Genomic DNA, 21,634 nt, shown 5'->3' on the forward strand with positions numbered 1-21,634 from the left:
TTGACATTACTGACATATTATCGCAATTTATAAAAACTTAAGTCATTATGGTCATTATCATAATGAAAGGTACGGAAATGGGTTTGTATCATCTCAAACTGTTGAAAATAAAGAAAGATTTGGACCAGCATCCTACCATACTATGCATGCTGTTGTTAGCGTACACATCATTTATACTGGGAAGGTTCAAAAGTCAGATAATACCCAGATGATTTGGGGTACAGTCACATTTACTTACACAGCAAAATTATTTGATGTGAAATGCAGTCATCTGAACAGGAATCCACCCGATATGGAATTTCAGATGAGGCAAATCATTTCTTCACGCGGATTTTGCGTTGAATAAAATTTTGAAATTAAATTTAAACAGGCAAGTCTGAACGACCACTATAAAGCTGCTTAGTTTGGAAGTGACCTCTGAGTAAGTGGTTCTTCATCCAGTCGCTACACTGTTGATAATGGACAATGGACTTTCTTTGCACACAAAATGTTGTTAACATGACTGCACTTTCCTGCACTTACCAAAATATGAATGTGAATACAGTTTCTCAGAATGCACTTTCCATTCTTAGTGTGACACATGAACAGGAAGTAATGTCTGCCACTATTATGATCTCTGTATTGATTTATTTAATCAGACTGCCAAAAATTAAGGTATTTTACACAACATTAAATTAACAATACAAAACAACTTGATAACATGTTGCCACTCACTGAATAAACAGAGTATTCACTACAATGTATTTTAAACATAGCCATTGTGTACAAACATGATAAAATGTGAAGTATGCAATTAGAGCACACTACATTCATTGGCTTGTCATGCCACAGTGGAGTGCACCCAAAATGCCCTTCCTTTTTGAGTGTGTCAGTTTTGAGCATGTTTTCGTAGCATACTACTGATTGAAACGTTTATTGTTGCATACTTCATCATATACTTTTTTTGCAGTATAAAATGTATATGTAATGCACAGTATGCAGTAAGCTATATGTTACTGTTCAACTTCAAATCTAGACATATTTATTTTTTACTTTATTTTTTATATAACTTTTCAGAACAAAGACAAACAGTAACAGAGTCAACATAGCTTCATGGGTATTTACATGGACATTATTTTAAAATGTGGCATTTAAAGAAAAAAACCTCTTTACACAACCAAGATTAATGCAGGTGATGAGGACCATAGGGGATATGGGTGCCCCCAACATGTGCCTTATCTTTACCAAATTTATATTTGGATGAATTGCAATGGCGATGGAGGCCTTTAAAAATAGTGGCCATTTTCACTACAAAACTGACAAACACTTTCTGTGGTTGCGTTTTTTTTATTAGTAAATGTCTTTAATAGAAACTGTTCAGTCTCTTCAGCTTAAGTGAAACTTCTCCTGTCTTTTCCACGCAATCCAAGTCTGATGGGGTCCGCACGTACACGTCTGGTTTAAGAGTGCAGTAATGAATAAACCATGTATTATGGCTATATCACTAACATTTCCTTCCAGGACAACTTCCATGTCAAGAATCATTTAACCTCCAGCTTCCCTCATTCTGTCAGTGTGCTCTGGGCTGAAGAATGTCCTTTAGCACAACAACATCCTGATTTGCTGTGTTTTTAACTATCTGTCAGGCTCTGAACACTGAGGGGGACTTCAAAGAGTCTGGGTGGTCTCTGATCTTGACCTGATCCGTGTCAGGTTTACACAAATCGGAGTTTGTTCACTCTCAAGGTGTCTGATTAGCAATCTGGTGACAAGTCTGGACTACGTACATTGTGTCTTTCAAAGAGACGTCCGGTCTGTTGATAGCTGAGTGGTGCCAGTAGATTTGGTGCTTTTATTTAACTCCTCTGACTAGCATTGAACCAGACAGCTCTACAATAATCTCAGACCTTAATCTTAGTTTGTTAGAGGTGTCTTTGGCACTGTCTTAATATGAAAATATTCTCAAGTAATTGGTTAATAGATATACTCATTCTTAAAGTTCTGGTTTTGTAATCAGAAACATCTACTACATGAATGTGTTAGTTTCTGTTAAGACACAGGAAACGGTCTTTGCAAAAACATAATGTGATGTAGCACGCACGCACGCAGAGTGAGATCCCTTTGGAGATTGGATTGTGAAATTGAACGTTATTATTATGTTGTGTTGTGTTGTGTTGTGTTGTGTTACATTGCCATTCAAATGTTTTGGGGTCAGTCAAGTCTTTTATGCTCACCAAGGGTGCATTTATTTGATCAAAAATAACAGTTTTCTGTTTGAATATATTTTTAAAATGTCATTTATTCCTGTGATGGCAAAGCTGAATTTTCAGCATCATTGCTCCAGTCTTCAGTGTCACATGATCCTTTCAGAAATCATTCTAATATGCTGATTTGGAGCTCAGAGACATTTATTATTATTGTCAATGTTGAAAACTGATCCTTTTTTCAGTATTCTTCGATGACTAGAACGTTCTACAGAACAGCATTTATTTGAAATCGAAATCCTTTGTAACATTATACATGTCTTTACTGTCACTTTCGAATTATTTAATGCATCCTTGCTGAATAAAACTATTAATTTCTTTAAAAACAAAAATCCCAAAACATTTTGAACAGTAGTGTTATGTGTTATTAGTGGCTCTTTGTCCTGGACAGTAACAACCACCCTGGTTTTAAGGTATGTTGAGGTATGTTTACTGACAGGTTGTTTTTCCTCTAGGGAAGCAGTGCTTCTTGGTCCTGCGTCACCAGCAGTTTACCGTGCAGGCCCTGCTCGCTGTGGGAGAACGTGCGAGCAAGCAGATGGTCAAGTTTGCAGCTAAGTGAGTAGGCTATGTTTCCTGTCAAACAATGGTGGGAAAAGTGAAGTCCTGGCAACTCATTCCATTTTACCATGTTAAGTGGCGATCGATAAAGTTTCACTTCAGAACAAAAGCTCCATTTTTTTCAGTCGGAAACAGCTTTCCCTCAACACCGTAATGGGTCGTTCCCCTTAAAACAACAAATAGTAGATACATCAGAGAGACAGAGATCTACTTTAAAGTCTGGCCTGAATGAATGACTCTGGGTTCGGGGTCAAATAGAGGGTTGTGGGACAATAGGACCAACATTCAGTCACAAATACAACACTGAATTGTATATATATGGTAGACAAGTCACTTTGTTTTCAAGTCCACTTCCAGTCTTTTAAGAGGGTCAGAGGGTTTGCTGCTTAACCGTGTTAACATCCTCTGTTTGCTCATGCAGCATTGAATGGAGGCTAAACTCTATTCACTTTATCAGTCGTGAATTAGGAAGGGTGTTGTGGTCTGGGGAGTTCCTTTCCAGTTCCTTACGCTGTTGATCTTGTTTCCCTTTGCTTGCGTTTTAATGTAATTGTTCTTGACTCAAAGGGACCTGGTTGATATCTGTGCACTTGGTTATTTGTTATCTAACTGAAAGATTTCACCTCAGCAGAAATCTTAGATGAGCATTTCCACACATCGCAGATCTTTGGAGCAGATTTTGTGTTTTGTAGAGAAACTTCCTCTCTCTGTGTTACGTAAATGTTTGTGACGGTTGGAGAGTTTCAGTTAGGGGATGTTAAAGAATCTAGTTGCCACATAAAATGCCTTTTTCTTTTATTGTTGCAGCATGTTTAACACACCCAAATTGTTCCATCAAACACCTCATTTGTTTGATTTATGTACCTGTTAATAAACATTTTAGAGTACCGGAATTATCTAAAGTAATGATATGGCATATTTTAAAGTAATGTAGATCAATACTAGCTTATGCTAAGATGCACATTCCCCATGTCTACCTGGAATTCTGTTTGAGAGCAAGCACACATTTCCTAAAACGGGTTCATTATTCAGTTTTTTTAAAGTAAAATTGACGAAAAATATCATGTACGTTTGAATATTGCAGGGTGAATAATAAAACCCATTGTAAAATACATAGTTTTGAATTTCAGATCAGTTTGGACATTTCTTCGTGTTCAAAGAAATATTTTAAAACCTGCTAAATTAATCTTAATGCATTTTTGTGTTATATTTTATATTGCTTGGCAGAAATATTCTATTTATTTGTTGTAGATATTTATATTTAAATAATATGTTTTCTAAAAGCAACAATCAACTTAGATGCATTACAGTGCACATTACATGGTTATTTTCACATCCTTTTACCATGGTAGAATCTACAATAGTAGATTTTACTAACCCTCTACGGACACACTAAAGCTTGAGTCGCCATTGGCTAGTAAATGTTTTATTTTACTCACCAGACTTTTTACAATGCAAGAACAATGCAAATGAATAAATATAATATAAAATATAAATTTCAAACACTGTTAAAGTCAAGTAAACAGTCAAAAGAACAAAGATGCAAATTAAATAAGCAGTGCTTTTCAGGTTTTACATGTAGTTAGATACAGATTAAGTAGATTATGTACAGAAATTGATTAAATGCAATTAAATGGACAATAACACGGCATAGCTTTCACTTTATAAATTAAATATAGATGAATCCTTATTAAAGTTGCAAAAGTTATTCAGTCAAGAGCATTGAGTGATTTATTTTGCCATAAGTCTGTTGTTTGATTAACATTAAAAACACAGGCACTAGCAGGGATATTAGGCTGCTGTCACTTTAAGATATATTGCACATTGCACGGATCCAATATACTGATACTGTTACACATGCGTTTTATTTCTCAACCGTTTACGTTCACTTAACACGTAAACGACTATGTTTACCAGAATACTCACAAAGATGGGCATTTTGACATAATTTTATGTGAAATTGTCCGTTCAACCGCAAGAAGACGTGAAGGAGAGCTCAATTCACCTTCGGATTTGCAATTTGCGCACACAAAACTTGTGCTTGAATGTTTAAATTGGCAAGGCTTAACTCGTGCAAATGATAAACTTTCATGACGACGTAGCGCTGGTCCGATCGGGACAGTGACAGTTCAGTCAACGGTTAAGTGCGCGTGTGTGATAGAAAGCGGCAGAGGGCGCTTTCAGCCAGGCGACGGTGTGTAAAGCTCAGCAGGCAATGAAATTATATCTGCTCTAAACTTATTTTTTGCCTCTTACTCAATTACAGGCGACTTTAATTGTACAATTTACTATCCATTGGCTAATTAAAGATATTTTTAGTCGCCTCTTGTGAAATTTGGTGATTTACTCTCATTGTAGAGGGTTGCTTTCTATGTATTGAAATTTATCTTGAATACAAACCAAGCTATAAAGTATGGAAGCTTGTTTCCGCCACTGAATAAAACATTTTAAAAGATAATTGCGACTTTTTATCTCACAATTGCGAGTTTACATCTCGCAATTCTGACTTTATTTCTCAGAATTGCGAGATATAAAGTCAGAATTGCGTGAAATAAAGTCAGAATTCTGAGATATAAAGTCAGAATTCTGAGATATAAAGTCAGAATTGCGAGATATAGTCGCAATTGCGTCTTATAAAGTCAGAATTCTGACTTTTTTTCTCGCAATTGCGACTTTATATCACGCAATTCTGACTTTATATCTCAGAATTCTGACTTTATATCACGCAATTCTGACTTTATAACACATAATTGCGAGTTTATATCTCGCAATTCTGACATCTTTTCTCAGAATTCTGACTTTAAAACACGCAATTGCGACTTTATTTCACGCAATTCTGACTTTATATCTCGCAATTCTGAGAAATAAAGTCAGAATTGCGAGATGTAAACTCGCAATTGTGAGATAAAAAGTCGCAATTATCCTTTTTTTTTTTTTTTTTTGTGGCGGAAACAAGCTTCCATAATAAAGCCACTCAGTGCTGATGTCCACCACAATCAATTTTACAATTTTATGTGACCCTTTCCACCTCAAACACTACAGATAAGCACCATGTTCTTTGGAGCACAGATCCCCAAATGATGCGTAGTCTTCATCGCTGAAACAGTCACTCATATTTGAAACTAACTAATAGATCTCTATCTTAATTATTAGCCATGCTTGCTAATCTTCTTCAGTAAATTTAGTTTGAAATCGATTGTTGTTTGACAAAAGCACATGAGCTCAATCAGAGGGCAGGTCAAACACACTTGCTCTGTGTAATCCTCTCTTTAATATCCACCGCTCTCTTCAGCCCAGTGTCCTTTCAATGCAGAGCCCATCATGGGCGGCTTAGTGTTCAGTAACCAGACTTAATCAGGACTTATGAAGAGTGTCTGTATGGAGATTGTTTGAGAGAGCCGTGTGAGCAGAACTGATCCCAGAGCGATGTGGCCGCTCTCTGAGCAGCAGCTGGCAGGGACTGGCGCGTCTCATTCTCACTCTCTGGTCTCTCATTACTCCTTTGTAATGACTAGAGCTGAAGGTTGCAATCTCAATTTGTGCCGTCTGCTTCTCCAGCAGACAGTTGGCCATCGCTTTTACGTTTGACCTTAGAGAGATGACATGGCTTAGACTTGCCAATCTAATATTGTTTCACTAAAAGGAGTAGGTCACCCAAATTTAAAGTGGTCAATTTCTCACTCTCATGTCGTTCCAGACCGGTTTTACATTATTTTAAATTTTATGACAGATCTTGAATGATAGTTCAACGTGACTGTGTCAGTCAAGCTTTAATAAATATTGTGTTCCAATGAAAAAACAATGCTTAACATATTGGTTTGGAATGCGAAGAGGTTAAGTAAATTTTAAGTAAATGGTATTATTTCCATCTTTAGGTGAATGCCCTTTATTGCTAATATTTTTTCAGTGTTTGTAGTGGTGAGAAACCTGTGGCCTTTTGGTTTGTGATGTAAAGAACTTAAAATACATACTGTTTAACCAGAGTAAAAGTGATGTGGTTTGACTTCACAACAGCAATGTTTGTTTGAACTGTGAAAAGGAGAACTATGTATATCACGTGGGAGGAATGGTTTGAAAAAAGAATTGCGAAGATACTGTTGCCTAACAATGTGATCTCATGAGTTTCCATGAAGTTGTTCTATAGTTTTTGTTTCATTTGTGCTTTTCTAAAAGTTGGTTGAAAAACACCTAAGACCTATCATTAAGTCTTAAAAAAAGTTTTTATAAAATTAAAAAGAAAAACTTTTTTGCTTTTTGAGGGACATTTATATTCATTGTATTGTGACCAATACATTTTTAAAAGAGCAAGTGTTCTGTACACTACCGTTCAAAAGTTTAGGGTCAGTAAGGGGATTTATTTTAAACAAAGTAATACTTTTATTGTTTGAATTGATCAAAAATGACGATAAAGACTGCTGTTCTTTGGAATTTTCTGTTCATCAAAACATCCTGAAAAAGTTTATCAAGGTTTTCACAAAAATAAACTGTTTTCAACATTGATGATAATAAGAAATAGATTTTTCTTGAGCAGCAAATCAGCATATCACAATGATTTCTGAAGATTCATGTGACACTGGAGTCTACAGTAATGATGCTGAAAATTCAGCTGTGCCATCACAGAAATATATTACATTTGAAACTTTATTAAAATAGAAAACAGTTATTTTAAATTGTAATAATATTTCACAATATTAAAGTTTTTACTGTATTTTTTTGGTCAAATAAATGCAGCTTTGGTGATTAGAACAGATATCTTTAAATTAAAAAAAGAATAATAATCATACCAATCCCAAACTTTTGAATGGTAGTGTGAACTCTAAAACACCCATAAAACTGTATATATGTTTATACAAGATTTATGAATATATATTTGTAATCACTTTTGGAGTGCAGTTTTTGATTTTTCAGGACACTGCTGCCTCATTTCATGTCAGCTGTCCAAATGCGTTTTTCCCCTTCATCCTCATGCTGTATTTTTCTGTTTACAGCCTCACGAAGGAGAGCATCATTGACGTGGAGGCTGTGGTGAAGAAGGTTGAGCAGAAGATCGAGAGCTGTTCACAGCAGGATGTGGAGCTCCATGTTGAGAGGGTAGAGATCTATATTACTATATTAAATAAAATCTATATTACTCTATTAAAAGAATACATCTGATTGTTCTCTGTAAATATGGAAAGTTTAATTGGAAACCATCCTCATCATGGAATATAGGATCTTTGTATCTTTCACCACAATAAGACCCGCAAAAACCTGTATAACTTACTTTCTTCTGTGGAACATAAAAGGAGCTGTATAGCACAATGTCTACAAACTTCTGTAGTTCATGCAGTGAAAGTGGATGGGGACCAGGGACAGTTGAGGTCACTATTCACATTCATTGTATGGAAAAGAGCAGCTTAGACATTCTACTAGATAACTTCTTTTTGTTGAGGAGTCTTGTATTAAAGCTGCAATCATAGCTTAAACTCTCTTTGCTGTGTCTTTGTCCTAGATCTTTGTGATCAGCCAGTCTGAGGCCAGACTTCCACTTCAGCTTGAAGATGCTGTCAGGCCCGAGGGAGAAGGAGATGAGGTGAGAAACAGTCAAGAACAAAACCCAAATAAAAAACGTTAAACAGTTCTCCCAAACTTTTAAACAGTAGTAAGTTACATTGTTGACAGGATTGCATTGTGGCACATAGCATTCCTTGCAGTGTAAAGCCCAAAGTAAAATTCGTATTTTACAGTCGAACACGTTGCCTTTCAAAGTATACTCCATTTGATAGCATGTGCGAACGAAAGTTTCATCTTTGTCTATTTTTCTCCAGAAGTTATGACTGATTAAAATGTCTTGTATTCTTTGAAACTTAAGTTACGGCTATCTCATAACCTCCTCACACAAGCGCTTGTCAATGCGGGCATCTGTCATTTTTGCGGTCTCTGGTGTTTTGTTGTTGTTTTCGTCTCTTTAGTTTAGTTTTCTACTGTGAAACGAGATCTTGTGGAACAACTGATTAGTGCAAAACAAATTCAATGCGCACGTGCGACCTGCACGTTACAATAACCGTGCTGCGCGCGTACTATTCTGGTGACTCGTAAGACGACACTTGTGTACGCGTAAAAACCAAAGTATACTTTGGGCTTAAGCTGTATTGTACTTCTCATAGCAAATGCAGCAGGTCATCCAGGCATACCATGCATACTGAAAATTTGCATACTCTACACAGTATATATGCTACACACTACAGAAATGGCTATTCATAGCTTCTGTCTTTGCCCCTCTTTCATGATGTCAGACAGTTGATGGTGTTTATGTAGTAAGACAAAACCAGCTGCAGTTGCTGTCCAGGTGTTCTCTGCAGGGATTCCACAACGTCAGTCAGACAGAGCATCTGCCGCCTCATTACGCCTGTGTCTTATCGGCCCGGTCCGAGGATGAGTAGCCTGTTGATCAGTCTTGAGCTCCTACAGGCTTTATGAAGGAAAGATAACTCAGAAGCCATGGGGCAGCCTCTGCAAGAGAAACTATTTGAATCTAGTTTTAAATGTTTGGGTGGGTTTCTTATGCTCACCAAGGCTGCATTTATTTGACCAAAAATACAGAAAAAACTGTGATATTCTAAGACATTATAACATATACAGTCTTAATATATTTTAAAATATAATTTATTCCCTGATGGCATAGCTGAATTTTCAGAATTATTACTCCAGTCTTTAGTGTCACATGATCCTTCAGAAGTTTTTTAACGTGCTGATTTGGTGCTCAAGAAACACTATTATAAATAGTGATTAATATAAATATTTTCATGGAAAACATAATTATTTTCAGGATTCTTTGAAGAATATAAATTTCAAAAGAACAGCATCAATTTGAAATAGAAATCTTTTGTAACCTTATGAATGTTTCTACTGTGACTTTTGATCAATTTAATGCACCCTTTTGGAACGAAAGTATTAATTTCTTTAAAAAAAGATTGCCGATTAATTTCTTTGATCGGCAACTTGTTGCAAACTTTATTTTTGTAAATTTAGGTATAAAAGTATAAAGAAAAAATAAAGTTCAATGAAAATTATAAATATTTCAAGCAAATATAAAATTATAAATATTTCAAGCAAATATAAAATTATATATTGCAATATATATATTGTGATCAGGCCAGTGAAAATGTTGGCATGGCAAGTGCAAATTAGAATCATATAGATTTGGAATTACATGATTTTGAACCATTCAGATTTATTTGTGAACTGTCAACATAATTTTGAAGAAATTTTGGAGTAATCATGACCTTTTTCTTTCAGGAGGGAAGAGCCACTGTCAATCAGGACACCAGACTGGACAACAGAGTTATTGATTTGAGGGTAAGCCAAGAGTAAAGTTTACAAGTGTTTCCGTCCTTCGGATGAGACGTTAAACTGAGGTCCTGACTCTCTGTGGTAAAAAAAAAATCCCAGTATGTCCTTCGGTAAAAGATTAGGGGTGTATCCCTGGCATCCTGGCCAAATTTGCCCAATGGCCTCTGTCTCTGCCTCTGTCCATCATGGCCTCCTAATCATCCTCATATTGACTGATTGGCTTCAACACTCCAATAAGCTGGTGTGTGGTGGGCGTTCTGTTGCAATATGGCTGCCGTCGCATCATCCAGGTGGATGCAGCACATTGGTGGTGTTTGAGGAGATTCCCCCCTTCCAAATGTAAAGCGCTTTGAGTTTGTAACAAATTATTAATTATTATTACAAGAATAAAGTTTAAACATAAGCCTAAAGTTAAACGTAAACCAGTACTATTTAAAGTCGGCATGAAATCAGAATGAACACTTTTTACTTTGTTAGCGCACAAAACTAGTCTTGTGGTGAACAATCAACCCGTGCAAGTTAATACACAGAAAAAAATAGCTTGTCGTGGTAATCTTTAATCAAAATCTGAAAATTTGCTTCCTCTCTGGAATGGCATCCCTTCTCTGATGACGTCGGTTTGATGGCTTGGGATGAATGATCTTCTTACCCACTCCCCCAACCATCAGTCTGCTATGAGCAAGAGATGGAGAGGAGGTGCGCTAAAATAAAAACATGCACTTTATTCAATAATCCGTTTCAGTTGGAAATACGTCACAACACTGAAGTAAAGTTAGTTGCAACTTCCGGTTCATGCGGACCAATATATTGGGGTCTACATTTTTTATCAGTTTTATTTTGATAAACGTGACTCAGTATAACAATGTTATATGAAAAGAGTTTTTACTGTTATAAAACATGGATTTGCGAGCATAAGCGGAACTAAAGGTGTCCAAATAAACACGTCATTGTCTTTGGTGAATTCGGCCAATTGTGAAACAGCTGTATTGTCATCATGTAGCCGCTCTGAAGAAACTGCACCGACTGAACCAGTACTGTCAAAAGTTTCCAACTGGCATAATCGTTCATAGCAGCGTCTTGTGAAGTCAAACACACCTATTGAGAGAAATGGGAATGCTGTCAGATAGCTTTCTTCAGTTACTACTGTATAGACCTCCTTAGTGTGTCCTCCCTGACTTCCTGATATTGTGAAACGAGTACAAAGCAATAAAGTTCTGAAAAAAAGAAGAATCCCAAATGAGCCTGTTGTTCTGATTTATGAAGCCCTGATGGTGTGGTTGTAGGACTCGGGCGCTGCGATTGGCCGCCTGTGCTTTGTGAGAGCACCTGTTTCTGAGACAGTGTGTCTGTGTGCTTTCACACTTTCATTTTAGTGAAGAGCAAAGCATTAAACGGTTTTCAGAGGTGGCAGGATTAGTTCTGACATAATGAAAGACCTCCATGTCACGCACCCACACACCCCATGCTTTTTTTTTTCTTTTTTTTTTTCACACACCAAAGGAGATTGAAATCTGGCAGTGCTGTAGGACTGCCACAATGCACCTAGCTCTGAGAGAGCTGCTCTTTTTTGAGAACTTCCAGAAACTGAAGGCAGAAATCTGAGAGTGTGACGCGGGGGAGTCAAACCACAGGACAACAGCTTTTCGCGCCTCTTTGGTTTTCACTGCAGCCTTGTGAACACTAAAGTGATGCACACAGCTCCTTTCTCCACGCCTACAGTGAGAGACGTGTGAGGACGTCAACTGAAACCTGCGTGTTTCCACACTTCACTGATAACAGCTTTGCATATAAACTGTACAACCGCTTAGCTTCACAGACTAGTCACTAAATGTCCTGGCAACGTATCCCTTGGCGCCGGGTTATTATGATCGGCACTAAGAATATAGACAGACTGTCTTAATATGTTGACTCTTTGATATTTATCAGCGGATTAATAAGAGGAAGTCCTGTTGTCCTGTTTATATTACATTTACTGCATGGTTTTATAGTAATAAATTACAACACAATAACTGTTATTTAAAAAAACAACAACATTTAATTACTGCAGAAATATTAGGGAATATTCAGATGTTTATAGTAAATTAAATTTTTCATTCAAATTTACATTCAACTTACATACAACTTTACAAAATTACATTCAACTATATTTTATTGCTAGAACTTTGCTATTAGTGAGCGCAATCTCTATTTAACGATTTTTAAAACTCCTCAAATTCATTAGCCAAAAGTTGTAGGAACCCATTTCTAAGTTATAACCCACTAATGATAATATGCTCTTTTTTTTCCTGTTCTAAAACCAAAGCCATCTACTTGGATGTGGACTTTTTCCGAAAGGAAGGCAGCATCTAAGATATCTTGTTTTGAACCTATTCTAAAGCAGAAACACATTTATGATTTTGCAACGAGGGCTATACCAGAGTGCATTGTGACAACCTCAGGGATGAGAAATATCAGCTATAAATATACTCTACGGTTCAAAAGTTTGGGGTAAGATTTTGTTGTTGTTGTTGAAAGAAATCAAAATTTTATTCAACAAGGATGCAATAATTTAATTAGAAGTGACACTAAATTCTTACAAAAAATGATATTTTAAATAAATGTTATTCTTTCCACAACTGTTTTCAACATTGATGATGATAATTAATGTTTCTTGAGCATCAAATCAGCATATAAGAATGATATCTGAAGGATCATGTGGCACTGAAGACTTGAATAATGATGCTAAAAATTCAGCTTCAGGATTTAAAAATACATTAAATTAGATAGGCAAGTTAAATTGTTATATTTCAGTGTTACTGTTTTACTGTATTTTTGATCAAATAGACTTCTTGCTAAAATATGATAAATTCTTACCAACCCCAAACTTTTGAACTGTATTGTACTTATTTTCAGTACTGAAACTGATCATTTTAATAGTTCCGTCTAATTAATAATCCCCTTATCACAATCTTACCCATTGTCAGTGTCTGCTGTGTATTTCTTGTATTTATCACCCAAACAACATGTTAGCTTCAAACCAAAGTTCGCCAGCCATCTTTATTAACACCCTCTTACCGTAAGAACAACTCTTATCTGCTTAAATACCAGAAACTCTAAAACTGTTTGTCAAGTTTGCATGCCAGTATTAGATTTATCAGCAATAAAAACTGACAGTTATGGTATCATCAATTTAGCCTATTCAGCTGAAATCACGCAAAAATAGCAGTTTTCAGATACCAATTAATGCACAAGCATGTTAGATTTGTCTGAAGAGCTGTTGATTTGAAATCAATTGCATTTCATTAGGAAGCTGCCTTGGAAGGTTGCTGCCTATGTAGACAGTACCTTACTTGGTTTTGGAACAGAGCTAATTTATGTGAAACTCGCTGGTCTAAAATTCCCCCGTAGGGAGTTTTAGAGGTTTAGAGTGTGGTCATGATGAGGTTGAAACTACAAACATGAAACTAGGATAGATCTGATTAACTTAAATCTCCAAAGAAATCTTAATGTTATACTATCACATAATGAATTCTTGCCTGCAAAAGCTAGTCTGCCCTAACTAAATCAAACCCAGTAAAACAAGAGCCTTGAAATATTGATATAGAAGCTGATTGTTTCTTTAGGATTTATGCGAGCTCTGTAGGTCATAAAGAATCGGAAACGTGGCCCATATCACGGGTCATCAGGGAGTCATCTGATTCATGGGAAATTCATGCTGAGAAAGCTTTTTTGCTCAATACCAGAGGATTCAGGAGGTCCGATTGTTGCTGAAGATTGATTTTGCAAGTACTGTGTCCCTTTGGTACCGTGAAGAGGGCCTAATTTATTTGTATCTCTGAAAAAATGACCAGAATATATTACATTGCCAGTGAGATTTTATTCTAACATCATAAAAAGAGGTCTTCTGAGATCTAGCGTTATGTTTCCTCCAGAACTTCTGCAGAAATACTTTCTAAACCTTTGCAGTGCAAAGTGAAATGTAGATGATTCAAAGTGTCACATTGTATAAAAAGAGAAGTGCTGACATCAGTCCCTGGCACACTCAAACAAACAGGTTACATAACATGTTTACTAACCTATGCGTCTTCCCTCACAGACTACGACCAGCCAGGCCATCTTCCGGCTGCAGTCCGGCGTATGTCAGCTCTTCAGAGACACGCTCATCAACAAGGGCTTTGTGGAGATTCAGACCCCCAAGATCATCTCTGGTACGACCATCTCCAAGTTCACTTCATCTCTCTCCTTTTTTTTATCATCTCTTTGCATAATTTTGGAGAGTCAGAAGAAGTCAACATTGGCCTAAACATGGTAGAGGAGCCATCAATGGTTTTGCCTGTAATTATAGCCTTAAAACAATTACAAGAACTAAGGTAGATTTTCATAAGGACAAGTAGTTAAAATCAAGAGCCATGTGTAAAATGTATTCTCATGCTGACTGAAAAGCCTGGCCTTCAGATATTCTAAGAGATGACAGACGAAATCATCAAAAGCCTAATGAACTGTTAAGGAGTAGGAAATAAACTATTTCAATATAAGAAAATGTTAAGCAAAGTTAGCTTGACTTCACGTGGCCCTTTGAATTTGAACATTCTGTCAAACTGCTAAGGTTCCAGGTGCTTAAATAATATAAAATACATTATATTATGTAAGCAAGTAATTGTTTACTAGGCTATTATAATTTATTGCCGTTATATATCAACCTACTTTGCATGTGTGGATGATAGCACAAAAGACCATTTTGCAAAAATAAATTAGCAAATAAATAAACCTCACCGCTAAAACGGTTCTCATCAACTTTCCCCACATCTGAAACAACTTTTCTGAAATATTGTTCAGCAAAATGCCACATTACGGCATATACTGCATATTAGACGTGGTTTGGATTCCATTTAGTCTTTAAAATCAGTACAAAATGAAAATTCGCTCTCTCTGTTTTCTAAATGCAGGTTTGGATCTATAGTGAACGATTCATCCGTTCATGTTTTTTTGATCTCGTAATTTTTAATCATAATGTCTTAACTCTATCTTCTGGTGAAACAACAGACTTCTCTCTGGTGACGTATACCTGACTTCTCCAAGCATTCAGTGTTGTTCTTCAGTCCCACAACTTTCTTACAATCGACTGCAAGCTTGCATTCAGATATCCCTCATTCAGTCATCAACCGATGGATAGAAACAAGTCCCTGCACTACATTTTTTTTTTATCTAATGTACCTCACAATACGGAAGAAAAGATCTGCCGCAACTTTATTACATCGTGGCTTTAACCTCACGGAGCATCTGAGATGTCATAAGGCGAACAGTCTTGTCTCCGTGTTCACACTGGAGTATCTGTATTCATGACGGCAGGGACAGAGTAGTACAGCTTTTATCTCTGTCCTCACACACCGAGCCTTCTGAATGATTTCCTGCTCATAGTGTCCAACTTAGTTTATTGTTCTTTCTCTGCACCTTCAGTCTCTAAAAATTTCAATTTCAAGGATTGATACTTTTTCATTTTCTGAGGTAAAAAAAGTTTTGGACACTGTCAAAACACTGGCTGAAGAAAAAGTGGTGTTTATTAAGGAGACATGCCTCCAGTCACTCTTGAAATGGTGGGTATGGGATCTGCTGGGATTCATGAGCACAGCTGTCTTTGTGAAGAGTTCAGGGCCTGTTTCATTTGACTTGACTCTCAAGACGGTGCAAATTGATTGCTTTCTCAGCTCTTAAAAACACAGTTCACCCAAAAATAAAAAAAAATCTCATATAATATGTTACAAAAGGTTTCCATTTCAGATAAATGCTGACCTTTTGAACTTTCTATTCACCAAAGAAACTATATATATATATATATATATATATATATATATATATATATATATATATATATATATATATATATATATATATATATAATATATGTGTATATATATATATATATATATATATATATATATATATATATATATATATAATATATGTGTATATGTATGTGTGTACAGGATACTGTCCTTAGATGCTGAAAGTCTAGTGTAAAAATGATGGTGCTCAACTGCTTCAGCGGTCTCTTAAATACGCTTCTTTTTTAGTCCACCAATGATTTCAAAGTCTATGTATTACGTCAGCAAAGGTCTTGGTGTCACAACACTTTCCCTCAACAAACCCCCATGTTGTGTTTGTGTGGTTTTCGCTGTTAAGGAAAACAGTTGCTTTCATTTCCTCTGCACCCCGACCGGCCAATCAGAACACATCTTTGTGACGCATTTCGAATTTAAACTTTGCCGCCTTCGGTGTGATCTGCCACCATCACCATCAACATCGTGTTCTTTTAGCAAAACCGCATGACATCCGGTGTGCACACACCCAACTGTACCCTAAAGAACATCATGCTCTTATTTACTATGCGTGCCATGAGAATTATCAGCTCACATTTGTGGAAAAAATGTTCCACGTGACTACAGTTCAAATATTTTTTGTGTGTTTTTTTTAACAGCTGCCAGTGAGGGTGGCGCAAATGTCTTCACTGTCTCCTACTTCAAAACCAGTGCGTACCTGGCCCAGTCCCCTCAGCTCTACAAGCAAATGTGCATTTGTGCTGACTTTGACAAAGTCTTCTGTGTCGGACCAGGTAAAGCATAACAATACACCCTCCTGTCTCTTTAATTTCCCTCTGTTTGCTGTTTCCATCTTTAGGTCATCTTTAAAGTGGACAGTAAGAATTAACTGAACCTCCAGAGACGGTGGCCTATAAAGTATCTGGCCACTTATTTGTAGAGGTCACCTTCACCAGTATCTCCTCCCTGCCAGTATGCAGATCAGGACATACTGCAGGATAAATAGACGGATTGCGCTCTTGGTGCTTTTGGCGGGCACAGAAATCCCTCACTGAATAGAGCAAGAATATCAAACACTTTTAGCAGAGCCTTAGGGTATAGACTTCAGGAAAATACTGCTCATCAGGGACCTCTACTGATGGGAAGTCACATTGTAGAAACTGCACAAGGGCTTTTTTTGTATCCCTGACCTGGGAATATTCAAAACAAGTGCATTAGTCTGATTTTATAGCAAAAATATTTTGATTATTGATGATCTTGTTTTTTGACACAGAAATTTGAACAGCTGCATTTTACAAATGTAGGCTAACTGCTACTAATATTGCTCGGCAGTTTTATTTATTTAGCATTATTTAAATACTATTATAGTTTAATTTTAGTTTTTTTTTTTATATATATATATTTCTATTTATCTTTTCTATTTATTTTTAGTACAGTAAGTACTTCAACTTAAAATTATTTTATTTCAGTTAGTCGTCAAGGCAGCATTTCTAATTTAGTTTCTTATAGATTTTCATATTAGTATTTGTTTTGTTTTATTTCAAAACTTTTTAATAGTTTTGATTTTTGTTAACTATAACAACACTGCAACAAAGGTGAATGTTTGCATGATAAGATTTTTTTTGTCTGCTGGAAACAATCAGAAATCATGTTCCACTCAAGTTTGCCCAGTGTTTTAAATGAAATACTAAGGTTACTGTGAATGTGAATCTCACATGTTGTCTGTGTTTCTTTTAGTGTTCAGGGCTGAGGATTCCAACACTCATCGCCATCTGACGGAGTTTGTGGGTCTGGATATTGAAATGACTTTCAATTACCATTACCATGAGGTCATTGACTCCATTACTGACACCATGGTTCAGATCTTTAAAGGACTTCGTGACCGGTAAGGGACGTGACTCCTTCAACATCCCCTAAAGTTCTCAAAAGTTTTAGTCCTATTTCCTTTTATGAAGAATCACATGAGAATAATGTCACATGAATTTCACTTGAAATTCATTATAAGTGATGTCATTTATTCATGTGAAAGGGCAAACACGTTCATGTGGTTTATAATAACAAGGATATACACTGCCATCTAGTGGTCAGACTATTATTTATAAATATAACTGAAGTATTTTACTGTCATTGTGTGGCAAATGTTACATACAATTGGAAAACCCAAGTAGTCTCTATATGTGGAATGCATGAATATTTTATCCAGTAATCACAAACAACCTGACCAGCACTAAGAAAGGTAACATTTGCCAACTAATGGTTTACATTTGAAAGACTTTGAGAGACGCTTTTCAATTAAATCTTGGGCCTACATTTCATGCTAGTCTCCGTTCTAGCTATGCTTTCTCTTTTAATGGTGTGTCTGTGATGTGGATGCACTGCAGGTTCCAGACAGAGATCCAGACCGTGAACAAGCAGTACCCCAGTGAGCCGTTCAAGTTCCTGGAGCCCACGCTGAGACTGGAGTATATGGAGGGAGTGGCCATGCTCAGAGCGGCCGGGGTGGAAATGGGCGATGAAGAAGATTTGAGGTCAGTGTGGCTTTCTTTCATAGAATTTCCCACATTGCACACACAGGGAATCTGTAGCAGATTTTATAATCAACATTTTTTCTTCCTCAGCACACCGAACGAAAAGCTGCTTGGTCGTCTTGTGAAGGACAAGGTAAAAAGACATCATAAGTGATATATATTTCTGATCAAATGTTTGGGGTTGATAAGGTTTTTTGAATGTTTTTGAAGGAAATGTCTCAGCAAGGGTGCATTTATATTTGATCTAAAATGCAGAAAAACAGTAATATTGTAAATTCAGATTTTATCTTTTCATAGATTTTGTGATTTTCAGCATCATTACTCCACACTTCAATGTCACATGACCAGAGCTCGACATTAACTTGTTTGCTTGCCAGCCACTGTGGCTAGTGGTTTTTCAAAGTTACTAGCCACTCAGAATTTTCACTGCCACAATTTTGACATTGATACCTTGGGGAATAACTGCCATATAGATATTTTTAATATGATCTCATAATTTGGCAGCAGGTATATTAGGCTGCTGTCAATTTAAGACCTGACGCACGCAGACCTGCATAAGGCTGGAATGGGCTACGAGACCATCAGCAAGGAGCTGGGTGAGGAGGAGACAACTGCTGGTGCCATTATTCGGAAATGGAAGAAATACAAAATGAAAAATCAATCGCCCTCAGTCTGGAGCTCTAGAATAAGAAACATTTCTTATTATTGTCAATGTTGAAAACAGTTGTGCTGCTTAATATTTTTGTGGAAACTGTGACGCTTTTTTTCCGGATTCAGTCATTTGAAATAGTTTTTTTTTAAATCCAATTTTTTTAACATTAGAAATGTTATAAAAATACACAATTTAATGCAACCTTGTGAAAGAAAAGTATTTTTTTTTTTTTTTAAAGAAAAAAAATCTTACTGACCCCAAACCTTTAAACGGCAGTGTATTTGAAATGGTTGAAAAAAGTGATTATAAAAAAAGAAAATATTTTCCCTGAAATAAGAGCAGACAATACTATACATACTATAGAACCCCAAGCTCCCTCTTTAGTCCACCCAGATTATGAAACTGAGAAAAATGTGTCATTCTGACATGTTTCTTTACTGCCTACGCAAGGTCAGAGAGAGTGGAAAATGGCCTTTTAAAACAACATTTTCAATTTTTTTTAGCTCCAGTTATTTTGAAATCTAGACTACAAAATGTAATTCTACAAACGTATACATGGAATATGGCCCATTTAAATTAAACACACCTTTGTGATTATTTTAGTATGACACCGACTTCTACGTTCTGGACAAATACCCCTTGGCAGTAAGGCCATTCTACACCATGCCTGACCCCAACGACCCGGTAAGTGTTTTAAAGCCTTGTGAATCTAAATACGTAGCTTTTTATTCACAGGCTATGTGGTTCATAACAAACCCCACATGTTCTTCCTGCAGAAATACTCCAACTCATATGATATGTTCATGAGAGGAGAGGAGATCCTGTCTGGAGCTCAGAGAGTCCACGATGCTCAGCTGCTCACTGAAAGGGCAATGCACCACAACATCGGTAACTCAACTGCTGTGTTACAAAACCTACTAGAGTTTGGTGTTAACACATGTTGCTAAGCCAAAAAAACAAGAATGCACAAAACATCTAAATGTTGGTTGACCATAATGCATTTGAATTTCAACACTCTCCAGTATTTCATCTGCTTACTTTATTTTAAGGTGTCCTTGTTACAGTGTAATTATAGATTTAAGTACTGAGCAATGTTAATTAACTACATGTTCTTACTATAGGGTTAGGGTTAAGATCAGGGTGTGGTTTAGGGTTAGTTTCATGTAGTTATGCATAATTTATAGTACATGTACATGTAACAAGGACAGTGTAAATCTTTATGGTAAATACTGACTACTCTAATGTTTGTTTTGTTATAGATTACAAATTTTTTGCTCTTTGTTACAGACCTGGAGAAGATCAAGGCCTACATTGACTCGTTCCGTTATGGAGCTCCTCCTCATGCTGGCGGTGGCATAGGTGATGCATTGTTTTTTTACTATCATGTAGTTTAGAAATTGTCAAATTGAACAGTCTAGTTACACTACTTTTCAAAGTTTTGGAGTCATTACGATTTTGAGTTTGAAAGAAATTCATACTATTATTCAGCAAGGATGCATTAAATTGATCAAAAGGGGACAGGAAAGACTTTTACATGGCTTCAAAATCATTTTATTTCAAATATATGCTCTTTCAAACTTATTATTCATCAAAGAATCTTGAGAAAAATGTATCATGGTTTTCACAAAATTAAGCAGTTCAACTGTTCTCAACATTGATAATAAGAAATATTTCTTGAGCAGCAAATCAGCATATAAGAATGATTTCTGAAGGTTCATGTGATTGATTTAGCTTTGCCAACAGGAATAAATTACATTTTAAAATATATTCAGATAGAAAATATTTTTAAATGGTAAAAATGTTTCACATTAATACAGCTTTTACTCTATTTTTGATCAAATCAGTGCAGCCTTGGCGAGCATAAAAGACTTCTTTTAAAAACATAAAAGAATTCTTACAGACCCCAGTCTTTTGAATTGTAGTGTATAGTTTTTAAAACAGTTTTAGTGTTTTAAAAATATCTCTGGCACAAGTGCATGAGGTTAAATGTATGCCATCTCTTAGGTCTGGAGAGAGTGACCATGCTTTATCTCGGCCTACACAACGTACGTCAGACCTCCATGTTCCCTCGTGACCCCAAACGCCTGACCCCATAAAGATTAAAGTAGCCGGTCGGCCTCTCGTCTCCCATCCCGCCTGAAACGGTACAAGCTCTCGGTCACCCAGCCATCAGGGATCTGGACGTGCCAGGATGGGGAACTGCCATGACGATTAACCCACAAAAATTAAGCCACTTTTATAATACTTCTCACCAGATACAGAAGGATGTTAGATACATCTAATATACTAAAACCATTGAAGGGAATCGGTGTTAACTGTTAAATGATGCAGATGGTATTATGACATGCAGATGTTGTTATTAAAATCATACTGTACATGTAGGTTTTTTTTCTACTGATCTATGTTCCTGACACACCAAGTTTTTGAGAATTCAAAAAAATTAATTTAAACAGCACATGCACAATAAATTAACTAAATAGTATGTTTTCGAGTGTTTTTCTTCTGAATATTTGACTATAAATG

General features: G+C 36.3%; 1 protein-coding gene across 1 annotated transcript in view; it reads left to right on the forward strand.

Annotated features, from left to right (window-relative positions):
* The window catches only part of dars1 (aspartyl-tRNA synthetase 1), a 28,680-nt gene extending 7,087 nt beyond the window's left edge, over positions 1–21,593 (forward strand). The window contains exons 6-18 of the mRNA XM_081368570.1: positions 2,699–2,801; positions 7,793–7,895; positions 8,296–8,376; positions 10,083–10,142; positions 14,212–14,323; positions 16,591–16,725; positions 17,669–17,816; positions 18,313–18,459; positions 18,550–18,592; positions 19,715–19,795; positions 19,888–19,999; positions 20,399–20,470; positions 21,116–21,593. Of these exons, the coding sequence (XP_081224696.1) occupies positions 2,699–2,801; positions 7,793–7,895; positions 8,296–8,376; positions 10,083–10,142; positions 14,212–14,323; positions 16,591–16,725; positions 17,669–17,816; positions 18,313–18,459; positions 18,550–18,592; positions 19,715–19,795; positions 19,888–19,999; positions 20,399–20,470; positions 21,116–21,207 (1,289 nt within the window). The 3' untranslated portion in view covers positions 21,208–21,593. The remainder of the gene's footprint in view (positions 1–2,698; positions 2,802–7,792; positions 7,896–8,295; positions 8,377–10,082; positions 10,143–14,211; positions 14,324–16,590; positions 16,726–17,668; positions 17,817–18,312; positions 18,460–18,549; positions 18,593–19,714; positions 19,796–19,887; positions 20,000–20,398; positions 20,471–21,115) is intronic.
* The last annotated feature ends 41 nt before the right edge of the window (positions 21,594–21,634 follow it).

The sequence above is a fragment of the Scardinius erythrophthalmus genome (genome assembly GCF_964197995.2).
Source record: "Scardinius erythrophthalmus genome assembly, chromosome: 6".
Lineage (NCBI taxonomy): Eukaryota > Metazoa > Chordata > Actinopteri > Cypriniformes > Leuciscidae > Scardinius > Scardinius erythrophthalmus.